General features: G+C 51.5%; 1 protein-coding gene across 1 annotated transcript; it reads left to right on the top strand.

The window, feature by feature from the left end:
* Positions 1 to 13: 13 nt before the first annotated feature.
* Positions 14 to 9,023, top strand: Mrpl21 (mitochondrial ribosomal protein L21). The gene is made up of 7 exons (XM_028871512.2): positions 14 to 151; positions 1,857 to 1,914; positions 3,191 to 3,276; positions 5,123 to 5,286; positions 5,911 to 5,963; positions 6,893 to 6,996; positions 8,802 to 9,023. Exons 1-7 carry the CDS (start codon positions 52 to 54, stop codon positions 8,864 to 8,866), a joined length of 630 nt encoding a protein of 209 aa, XP_028727345.1. The 5' UTR covers positions 14 to 51; the 3' UTR covers positions 8,867 to 9,023.
* Positions 9,024 to 11,754: the final 2,731 nt, after the last annotated feature.

Raw genomic sequence — 11,754 nt, 5'->3', positions numbered from 1 at the left:
CGAAGCACGAGGTTTTGCGCAGCTTCCACTTCCGGGTGGGACTGTGGAAAAATGGCGGCGTCCATAGCTGCCTCGGCATTGCCAGCCGCTTTCAGGCGGCTGGCGTCTGTATGTAGCCGCAGCATCCTGGCATCCTCCGGACCCGGAGCTGGTGAGACCAGGGAGGCCTGGGGAGGGAGGAAACAGAAGCCGTGCGCCCGCTGTTTGCCGCACGTTGTCTGAGTCCGTCTTGGTGCCTGATGTGTTGGTTGCTTGCATCGTGAATATTGCACGGGATTTGGGAGTACGAGAACCTGGGATGAGAACGCGGTTCCTTCAATTCGTTGTTTAATAATAACAAGCGCTCTTAAACGTACGTGTAGGTCCTATATTACAAATACTCAAACAGGCTCAGAAAAGTGCCACCCAGGGTCATATAGAGGGGACTTAGAAGCGGTTCGGAAGCCTCTATATAGGGTTTCAGTGCCTGAACGTGGACATTTGTTCTCGGTCTTCTAGCCACCCTCGGATCTTAGACCATGGGATGAACCATCTTGAAACATAACTAGTAACTTAGTAGTGTGTCTTTAGTTTTGTCGGCCGAACTTTTTTGGGTTGAATATGTGGTGTGTGTGTGTGTGTGTGTGCAAGTGTGCAAGTGTGCAAGTGGGTGCAAATGCCTGAGTGGAGACCGGATGACAATGTCAGGTGACCACTATTTGTCTTCTACCTTTTCTTTTTCTTTCTTTCTTCCTTCCTTTCTTTTTTCTTTTAAAATTTATTTTGATGTTTATTTGTGTATGAGAGATGTCTTATATGTGCATTTTAGTGAGGGTGCTTTTGGAGTCCAAAGAAGGGATCAGATATTAATCTCTTAGGTTTGAGGAAAAAACCACCAACCCAAATCATCATGGACAAATCAATTAATGCAAGTTTTTTTTTTTTTGTTTTGTTTTTCTTGTACACAGCTGCTTCCCCCTAAGGCAGAGTTCAAAAGGTCAGCATTGGACTTGGGTGAGATAAGTTCTTATAGTTTAGGAGTAGGGAGTTTCCAAATGGAGGATTTGGCAGGCAAATAGGTTACAGAAGTAAAACATAAGCATAACAAGTTGGTCATATTAACCTTCTGAAACAAAGACATGGTAACAAGGTGGTCTAACAACAGGTGGTCATAATAACCTTTTGAAACAGAAAATAGCTGTTTCCTGGAACAGGCAGTACAGAACCATTTGTAGTTAAGTCACAAGTAGGGCAAAACTTGACCCTTGAGAAACAGATTTAATCATAAACATGAACGAACCTAGTTTGTTTTTACTCTAAGATGGCTTTCACACCTAAGATGGAGTCAGGCTGACTTATCACAGATTCCCCCGGAACTGGGAGTTCCAGGCAGTTGTGAGCTGTCTTGTAGGTGCTAGGAAAGAGTTCTGCTTATAGGCACCAAATTGGAATCTGCTCCACCCCAACCCTGCCCCTCCCACAAACTTCGCCCTCTACAAGAGCAGCCAGTGCTCTTAAGCACTGACCTCCAGCCCCTCCCCGCCTTATTTCTAAAGGTTTCTTACTAAACCTGGAGCTGGCCATTTTGGTTAGATTAGCTAGTCAACCAGCCCCTGAGATCCCTTTGTCTCTCTTCCCCAGTACTGGGGTAACAGTGGGTGGTGCTGTGCCTGGTGAATCAGCCTGTTTTCGTGCTGCTGATCTGAACTTGGGTTCTCACACTCATATAGCAGGTACTTTACCTCCGAGCCATCGCCAGTCCTCACCTGGACTTTTCCAAAGGCAGGCTGTGATCCCGTAGGTCAGACCAGACACTCACAACAGATCTGTGCATTTCCTCAGAGTAACTACCCACCATGTTTCTCTTGTTCTTACAGCTTCCCTCCAGTCTGCTTCTCGAAGGTTCAATTCACAGAGCACTTCATATCCACAAGGGTAATAATACCAATTTGTGGGTTTGGTGATTTTTTTCATTCCTCTGTAAAAATGTTACTTCCAAGTTAAAACTTCTCAACTTGGGCAGTGGTGGCACAAACCTTTACTCTGAGCACTCAGGAGGCAGAGGCCAGCCTGGTCTAGAGAGCAAGTTCTAGGATAGCCAGAGCTACACAGAGAAACCCTATGAAAAACAAAAACAAAACAAAACAAAATACTTCTCTAAATTTGAGGTTGGGTGTGATGGCAGACTTAGTAATATATGACTTTAATCCCAGCACTTGGGAGACAGAAACAGATGGATCTCTCTGAGTTTGAAGCCAGCCTGATCTAGATAGGAAGGTCCAGAATAGCCAGAGCTACATAATAGAGAGACCCTGTCTTTAAAACAAAACAAAACAACAAACAACAACAGAAAATCTATATTTTAATGGGGTTGTGGAGGGGGGGGCTATAGCTCAGTGATAGCATGTTTGCCTAACATACTTGAGGCCTTGGGTTCCACCTTCACCACAAATGCATACACACACACACACACACACACACACACACACACACACACATGCAGTTCTATCCCCAACAGAAGTAATGCATGCATGTATGCATAAGTTACATATATGCATACCCCCAGAATAGCATCTGGCATACAGGTTTGGCCCAAAACTATATAAGTAAGCCTGCTGTGTGGATAGTCTCAGCAGCAGAAGCCTTTTTGATTCTCAGAAGGACAAATTACAAAACAGAGTCTGAAAACATGAAGAACCCCCAAGTGGCATTTCACTGAGCAGCCTGTTCTTCCGATTCTCCTGTGACAGGTCCAGCCCTCCTGCCAAACTTTTCCCAGCTCCCTCTTTCCATGTTCTCCATCTGTCCTGCCCAGTCACTGAACCTAATGGCACTCAGAACAGACTCTTAGAGAACAGCTCCTCTAGCTACTCCTGGTCCCCCAGGGTCACTACCTGACCACAGACTATGGATTTATGTTCCTAGAGACTTTGAGAACTGGTATGCTGGGAAAGTGTCCATTCATTGCACAGATGTGCTTGTGAATGGCATGGACAGGCAAATCTTAGGTCTGAAGTCTGCACATTCCCTTGGGGACAGAATGGTTAGAATTCCTATGTTAGTGATCTAGAGCCAGCATTAGTGTTGTGGATCTCATAAGCCTCCATAGCAACTTGTACACACACCCTTTGACACCACACAGCTGTTTATTGGGCACTTGAAGCTGCCTTTCATGTGGATGTGATGTGAATTTATGAAATGGCTTTTGCAGATACGTTCCTAAGACCTCCCTGAGTTCACCGCCCTGGCAAGAAGTGGTTCTGCCAGACCCAGTTGAAGAGACCAGACACCATGCAGGTAAGACTTTGCAGGGGCCACGCAGGGCAGCCTTTGTAGCCCTAGCACTTGGGAGGCCCAGTCAGGAGGATTACTGAGAGTCTGAGGCCAACCTAGACTCTATCTCAAAAACCAGAACAAAAAGGGAAATGAATGGGTAGCACCTAGTGTCCATTCTCATGAGCCATGGAGGCGGTCATTGCCACGGAGCAGGATAACAGGTTTCTGAGTGCTCTGAACCACAGCACGTGTGAGCCACATTAAGGTGTGCCTTCACTGATAAACAGCCCTCCAGCACCTGCCCCAAGGCAGCCGAGTGATGGGAGTGGGGAGTGGGTCCACCTCCATCTCCAGATATGTGTGGTGCACGCCTGGCATCCCAACCCTCACAATCCCAAGTTCGTGTCCACCTGGACTACATGTCAGGAAAGGCAGCACGGCTGTGTCAGCTGTCTGTAGAGCCCCTGCTGAGTCCCCAGATTTGGAAATCCCCATTGTTGCAGGCAATCTTCTGGCTTTTTCTTTTTCTTTTTCTTTTTCTTTTTCTTTTTCGTCTTTACAAATTTGTTTTATTGAGATAAAAGGCGAAAAAGTTAAAAACCAGTCAAGGAGGAGATGCAGCCTGGATCTCTGCTATTATCTTAGAGGCAGTCAGCATAAGGAATGCATCCAAACCATGGGCATGGCTACCTCATCTTCTGGCATTTAACAGAGATTCAAATAAATACAGTCCTGCCTAGGGGTCTGTGGGTTCGGTGGGAGGACTTCCCACAGATATCAGAATCCGTGAATGTTGTGCCCTGATGTGGAACAGCAAAGTGTTCGTGTGCAGCCTGTGCAGTCCCTGCCTGTCCTCTGGAGCCCCTTCTGTACTGCGCTCACCCCGCTGCACTCTGCTCACCCCGCTGCACTCTGCTCACCCCCACTGCATTCTGCTCATCCCGCTGCTCTGCTCACCCCGCTGCACTGCGCTCACCCCACTGCACTGCACTCACCCCGCTGCACTGCGCTCACCTCCGACTGCACTGCGCTCACTCCCACTGCACTCTGCTCACTCCGCTGCACTCTGCTCACCGCCACTGCACTGTTGAGGGCACCACCACCAGGAGAGTTCTGCATATGTTTGGTGCATGCACCAGTTTTGTTTTTTATTTTTGTTGTGGTTTTCTGAGTATTTTCCATCTGTCTGTGCTTGGCCAGTTCTGTGGATGTTGAGCCCACGGATACTGAAGGCTTTTCCTCATTGAGCCTTCACCAGGGATGCCAGGAGCTACTTCTGGTCTCGGTCTGTCTCCAGAGCAGGAATTGTCATGTCCATCCTGTGTGTCCAGCCCTCGGCCTACGGGTGGGGCTGGGTGCTCACTGGGTACCATTCAGGGCAAAGTTGAGGGCTAGGGGACTATGACTTGAGCCAGCATGTGACAATGGGGGCAGAGAAGGAGGTGGGGGAGGGCAGGAGGGCCCTGCCAGCTCAGAGAGATAGAATTCTGGCTCCTCAGGCTGCAGAAGGACTGTCCTTTTACTTCTTAGACTGCTTACACCTCACCCTGGGGTGTAGCCCAGGCTAGACTCAAACTCACTGCAGTCCTCCTGCCCCAAGCTCCCAAACAATGGGATTATAGGCGTGTGCCGTTCATGCTCAGCTTGTCCACTGGCTTTTGATTTTTTTAAAAAGCAAAGCAAAGTGAGGGTCCCGCCCCAGAACTGCCGAAGTGACACTCCCTGCCAGCACTCCTGAGAGTGCCAGCCCAACCCTGAACCTGCCCACTGGGTGGGGGGGCAGGGCTGGACAACTGCAGGGAGCACCCCTCACAAGTAGATGGCCGGCCGGCTGTCCAGTGGATGATTGCCACCTGCTGTCCTGCAGAGGTTGTAAGGAAGGTGAACGAGCTGATCGCCACGGGCCAGTATGGCCGGCTCTTCGCTGTTGTGCACTTTGCCAGCCACCAATGGAAGGTGACCTCCGAGGACCTGATTCTAATCGAAAATGAGTTGGACATCCAGTGTGGGGAGAGGATTCGGCTGGAGAAGGTGAGGTGCAGGCTGTTCTGTGGACTCGGGGACTCGGGCACCAAACGGGCATCACTGGGAGGGTTTTCTCAGCTGTGCTGGAACACAAGAGTCCCAGCCACAGTGGATGGGGAGTAGGATCGGTGTGGGGGCAGAGCAAAAGGAAAACCAGGGCTGGTGGAGGGCAAGGAGACCGAGCTGTGCCTCCATAGCATTTTCAGTCACCCATATAAAACCGCCATTCGAGCTCAGAGCGAGATTTGTAGCCCCTGCTGTTGCAGGGAGGCTGGGAAGTTCCACAGGATGCTGCTGGGCGGGCAGCAGTCATGGCAGCCAGGGCAGCTCAGTCCGATAATGTTATTTTTATCTGTGACAAAGTCTCTTGTCTCTCAAGCTAGCCTCAGACTTGCTGTGTAGACAAGACTACTCCTGATCCTCCAGCATCTACCTCTCCAGCAGGTGGAGGGAGTCACAGAACAGCTTGCAGAGGTCATTTATCTCCCTCCACTGTGGGCCCTGGGCCTCTCTATTTTCAGTTTCCTGTCTAGTTTCAACATGTGGGCACCACCCACTCCCTGCTCCCAGTGGTTTCTGTGACCTTGGTGAGGAGCCAGGGATTAAATACGCTACATTTTATCCTCTCAGGTCCTGCTGGTTGGGGCAGACAACTTCACACTCCTCGGCAAGCCGCTCCTCGGGTAATGAGCTGCTGAACACAGGGCTTGGTCCAGGGCCCGGGGTTGATTCACAGATGGGACACTCTGTGGTTGGGCCCAGTGGGGATTATCGCACATCACTGTGAGAGCTAGATGCAGCACCCTCCTATACCATTCTGGAGGGTGTTTGCTGCCCCAGGGGACATCCAGCCAGGTGACTGGTCGGTCACTGATCCGCTACAGTGCAGCCTCTCTCTCTGTTATTTTATTTTGGTTTTCTGAGACAGGGTCTCTCTTGTGTAACAGCCATGACTGTCCTGAAATTCACTAGGTAGACCAGGCTTGCCTTGAACTCACAGAGATCTGACTGCCTCTGCCTACTGGGTGTTGGGATCAAAGGCGTGCAACACCATAGCCGGCAGCCAGTGTCGCCTTTTAGATCATCTTAAGGGCTGGTGGTTCGGCTCAGGAATAGGGTGCATACTGTTAAGCTTGAGGCCCTGGGTTTATATCTCAGCACCACAAACAAAATTAAGAAAAAATAAAGTTTTCTTTGTTGTCTTTTTGAGACAGAGTTTAACTGTGTAGCCTGGTTAGACTGGAGCTCACAGTATATACTAGACTGGCTTTGAATTTGTGGCCATCCTCCTGCCTCTGCCTCCCAAGAACTGGAAGGCCATGCTCTTCATTATGCTTTCTTACTGTTTTCAAAATGTTTACAGTTTATAAACCAGATGTGGGCATATGTCTATTGCTTCCTGCACAGGAAGCAGAGGCAGGAGGATCAGGTCCGAGTCACTCCTTGGATGTAAGGGGAGTTCTAGGTCAGTCTGGGCTGCGTGAGACCCCATTGCAGAGCCAGGAACTCTCCTCTGGGGAAGCTTCCCCAAGGTGTGAGCAAAGCTAAAAGCAATCAAGGAGGTGCGTATTCGGTGCACCTTCACATTGTTGTTTCTCTTCATTTTTTCTAGAAAGGATCTCGTGCAAGTTGAAGCCACAGTCATTGAAAAGACAGAATCATGGCCCAAAATCAACATGAAATTTAGGAAAAGGAAAAACTTCAGGAAGAAAAAAAGTAAGTGCAAAACAGTGTTTTGAGGCCCGTGTTCCCAGCACATGGTGGCTGTGACCCAGGTTCCCTGCCAAGTAGCTGGGCAAGACCAGGGTGATGTCAGCCCTAATAGTCACGCCAGTGTTGTGTGGGGTGAGGGCCCCAGAACTACTCACATGGCCCCAGTGTGACACGCAGACCACACGGCAGCTGTCGACCAGCATGGCATCTGACTTGAAACACGAGGACAGCAGTGATACCTTGGGTTGTCGTGGAAAACCAAAAGCAACTCCCACATGAGAGGGATATAGTTCGCCCTCCACGGCACAGGTTGGGCTTAGGAGGTGATAGGATGGAAAGCTCCTGGCATGTGTGGTACGTGTGACCTCATAGATCATTCAAAGGGAGACGTGATTAGACGCTCAGGACCAGGTCCGTGACCTCTGCAGGGAGTGGAGGAGCTGCTTGTGCTCCTTGACGTGCTTTGGGTCACAGGCAGTCTGCATTCTCCCTTCTCGGCGCTGCCGCATCGGCCCGTTAGGAATGGGCCCCGGCGGTGTGGTGCAGATGCCAAGTACAGACGTCCTGAGTGGTCAGGGCCGTGGCCAGCTGACTGAGTTTTAAGGAGTTGAGGCCGCCTATGACAGGACTAGGTTCATCTGAAGGTGGGAAGCAGGGGATGCTGAAGAAGCCCCGGGGCCAGTGCGAGGAGAGGCCGAGGGCAGCTCAGGAGCGTTCAGGGTTGAGACCACAGTGCCTCGGACCAATGGGGAAGGCTGCAGGCTGGGCCCTCGGCACCAGCTGAGAGCTGCCCCAGGGCTGCTTTGGCAGGAGCTGCGCAGGTGACCAGATGACGGGCAGAAGCAAAGACAGGCTCTCCCACAGGGGGATTGTTCTCTTCTAGTCAGCCTCCCTCCCACCGCCCCCGGGAGTAACAGTCCTAGGGAGGAGTGGTGCCATGCGGCTGCTGACCTGAGTGAGGGCAGGGTGGAGTCAGGGTGACTTCACAGGGCACTGCGTTCCCTTGGGACGGGGGCAAGATGGTGGTTGGCTTAGCCATGGTGGTGGAAGTCATGGGGAGGCAGTGCCAGAAAGCGGGTGTGTGGTGCCGAGGCCACGGGCCGTGGAGGGCAGGAGGGCACACCAGTGCCCCTGCCCCTCGAGTCATTCCCTCTTGTCTGGAGTGAGGGGGTTCCTAAGGGGGAAGAGCAGATGTCACTACCCCTCATTGCTGAGGGAACGCCCAATTGTTAGGCCCTAATAGGTGTGACCCACTCGGTTACCTGCTTTGTTCTGATGTGGACATTTGACACTGTCCTCAAAGCAGCCAGTTGTCCATGAACAGATAGAGAGCCACGGAACACCATTCCCTACAAGGCAGAGGGGCCCCATAAACACAATTAAAAGAATCTTTTTATCAACTCCCTCCCTGCATCCCCCCCAAATAGTAACAGTGGCCGTTGCAAAGCAGTGCTAGGCAGCGGAATATAGTCTCATACCCACCCTAGTCAGGAGCACCGTGGTCTGTGTTAAGAGGGAGCCTCGCCCATCCCTGTCTCCCAAAGTGAGTAGGCCCATCCTGCCCTCGAGGCCTTAAGGCCAGTGTGGCCATAGGAGCAGACCCTTGCCCGTGGCCTGCTGCGGTTCCAGCCTCTGCAGTGGTAGGCGGGGCCCAGGACAGGAGTGAGGTGGTCAGTACACATCAAATAGAGTGGGGCAAGGGACATGGCCAGGGGCCGGGCAGAATGCACTGCTGGGGACAGCTGGAGCCCAGCTGTCGAGGAAGGAGATGAGGCCCGGCCCGTGACAAGGTTCTCTCTCTCTTTCAGTCATCGTGAACCCACAGACCGTCCTCCGGATTAACACCATTGAGATCGCACCTCGTTTGCTGTGACCACAGAGCAGATCGCTAAGAAGCATAACATAAACTCAGGTCTGCACTCAGGACGCTGAGGCAGGGGGATCACAAGTTCCAGGCCAGGCTGGGCTACACAGCAAGACCCTCTCTGATAATAAAAACAAATAAAGTATTTTGTAGGAGACTGAGCTGGTTCATGCCTGATTATTGGTTCACATCCCCCACATCTGAACAGCCATGCCCAGAGCCAGAGCAGCAAGCCTGGAGAAAATGACTGGTCAGACCCCACTCAAACCCTGGCCAAACCGGCTGCCTGGACAGACAGGAATGGTATTCTTAGCATAAGAAGGACTGATAGCTGGGGCAGAGGGGGGCAAGGCCAGGAGTGGGTTCCCAGAACAGCTGCTGGGATTGGGCATGTGGCTCAGGTGGCAGAGCCTTCCCTAGCATGCAGGAAGCCCTGGGTTTCATCCCCAGCTCTAAGAGGCTGAGGCAGGAGGATCGCAAATTCAAGGTCATCCTCAGCTGCATAATAAGTCCTGGGCCAGCCTGAGCTACATGACCCTGTCTGGGAAGGAAGGAAGCTGCGACTGGCTGGGTGATGTGTGCTGAGTGTCAGCTGCTGTCCTTTGTCTCCATTGTCCTTCAGGCAGAGGTCACAGCACTGGGTAGAGGAGGCCACAGTGCTTTCTGGAGACAGGGATAATAAGGATAGGGCAGGCAGAAGGGAGCTCCAACCAAGGCTGTGACCTTGTGAGTCAGGCCCACCTTGGGAAGGAGGACCAGGAAGGTCACAGCCAGAAGCCTGGAGTCAGGAGGAGCCGTGGGCCATCCACAGGAACTGCCAGTCTCCCAGGGCAACAGCCTGTATCCAGTCACCGATTTTCTTCATTTTTCCCAGCCACCCTAAGGAATCACCCTCAGATGTTCAGTTTTTGAGACACACAGTATCACTCTACGTAGCCCAGGCTGCCCCTGACTTTGAAGCACTCCTCTGTCTCAGCCTTCTCAGTGCTGGGATTGCATGTGTGCCACCACTTCCAGGGTGGGGCATTTGGATTGGCGTGGAAAGCAGTTGCCCTGCAGCTCCTTCTGTGTGGGGCAGGGGGCGGCACCCCACTGACCAGCTCCGCCCGCCCGAAGCTTGAAAGGGGAGAGGGAACTGCAGAGAGCAGGTCTACAGGAGCCCCAGACTGGCTGCTGAAGCCGGCCTTGGTAGGAAGGTGGTGGACAGGCCCTGGGTGTAGAGTGCGTTCCCTCCAGGAAGCCATGGCAGCAACCTGCAACTTCTATCGAAACCTACCTCCTTCCCTCTCTCTCACTCTCTCGTGGGGGGGGGGGGGGACATGGCAAGAGAACAACTCTCAGGAATTAGACCTACCTGTACCTCATTCAAGACAGTTTCTTCACTATCACGTAAGGCAGGCCAGCTGGCTATGGAACTCATGGAGACTCTCCTGTCTCCGGCTCTCTGTAGATGGACTGGGATTACAGACATGGCTTACACATGGATCTGAACTCAAGTCTCCAGGCTTATACAGCAAGTGCTTTACACACTGAGCCGTCCCCAACCCAACTTCTTTTATCACTATTAATTTATGTATGTCTGGATATGGGGGTGGGGGGCAAGTGGCTTCAGATCACCTAGAGTCTGAGTTACAGGCAGTTTGTGTGTTTGTCAGATATGAGTGCTGGGAATGGAGCTCAGGTCCTCTGCAAGAACAATATGTACTCTTAACCACTGAGCTCTCTCGCTGGCCCCGGGCCCCAGCCAATGTCTAACATGTTTCTCTTGCCATTCAAAGCTCATGCTGGACCCAGGAAGCCATCTCTCTTCGCCCTCCTGCTAGGTCAGCACTATCTCAGAGCCCCACCAGCCTGTATCATGGTTCTCAGACTTCCTACTGTTACGACCCTTTAATACAGTTCCTCATGTGCTGACCCCCGACCATAAAACTATTTCATTGCTACTTCATAACTGTAATTTTACTACTGTTGTGAATCATAATGTAAAGTGTCTGATATGCAGGATATCTGATGTGTGACCCCTGTGAAAGAGTCATTTGACCCCCAAAGGGGTCATGACCCACAGAGTGAGAACCACTGGTCTACAATTCTTTGACTTTGACTTGTACATATCTATACTTTTTCTTCTTTTGTTTGTTTTGTTTGGGGGGGTTGTTTTGTTTTTTTTTTTTTTTTGAGACAGGGCTTTTCTGTGTAGCCTTGGCTGTCCTGGAACTCACTCTGTAGACTAGGCTGGCCTCGAACTCACAGAGATCTGCCTGGTTCTGCCTCCCGAGTGCTGGGATTAAAGGTGTGCGCCGCTGCTGCTGCTGCTGCTGCTGCTGCTGCTGCGCTGCGCCGCCGCCGCCGCCGCCGCCGCCGCCGCCGCCGCCGCCGCCACTACCACCACCACCGCCTGGCTCATTGTTTTGTTTTAAAGTTTTTAAGATGCTAGGTATGTATGTCAGGCTGGCCTCAGACTCAATATGTAGCAGAGAATGATCTGGAATATCTAATCCTCATGTCTGCCTCCGCTGGGATCACTGGTGTGAGCGTGTGTAAGAACGCACACCATTCTTACAGTGCTGGGGGCAGAACCCAGAGCTTCATGTGTACTAGGCGAGCACTCTGCCACTGAGCTACAGCCCAGCACTGTTTGGTTGATGGGTTGTTTGTTTTTGGTTTTAAATTTTATTACTAGTGTGACTTGTCCAAGATTGAGCAGAGGTGTCTGAGTTCACATGACAAGGCCCCGTCTCACCAGCTTGTTTTGTCCGTTTTTGAAGACAACCTCTTGCAGACTGGTGGGATGGCTCAGCAGATAGCGGCTTGCCGACGAGCCTGCTAACCTGAGTCCAGTCTCCCAGACTCTGACCCTGGCAGATTGTCCTCTGACCTCCAAACAAACTTAACTGTAA

Source organism: Peromyscus leucopus, chromosome 1, assembly GCF_004664715.2.
Source record: "Peromyscus leucopus breed LL Stock chromosome 1, UCI_PerLeu_2.1, whole genome shotgun sequence".
NCBI classification, from domain to species: domain Eukaryota; kingdom Metazoa; phylum Chordata; class Mammalia; order Rodentia; family Cricetidae; genus Peromyscus; species Peromyscus leucopus.
This window is presented reverse-complemented; position numbering and strand designations above follow the sequence as displayed.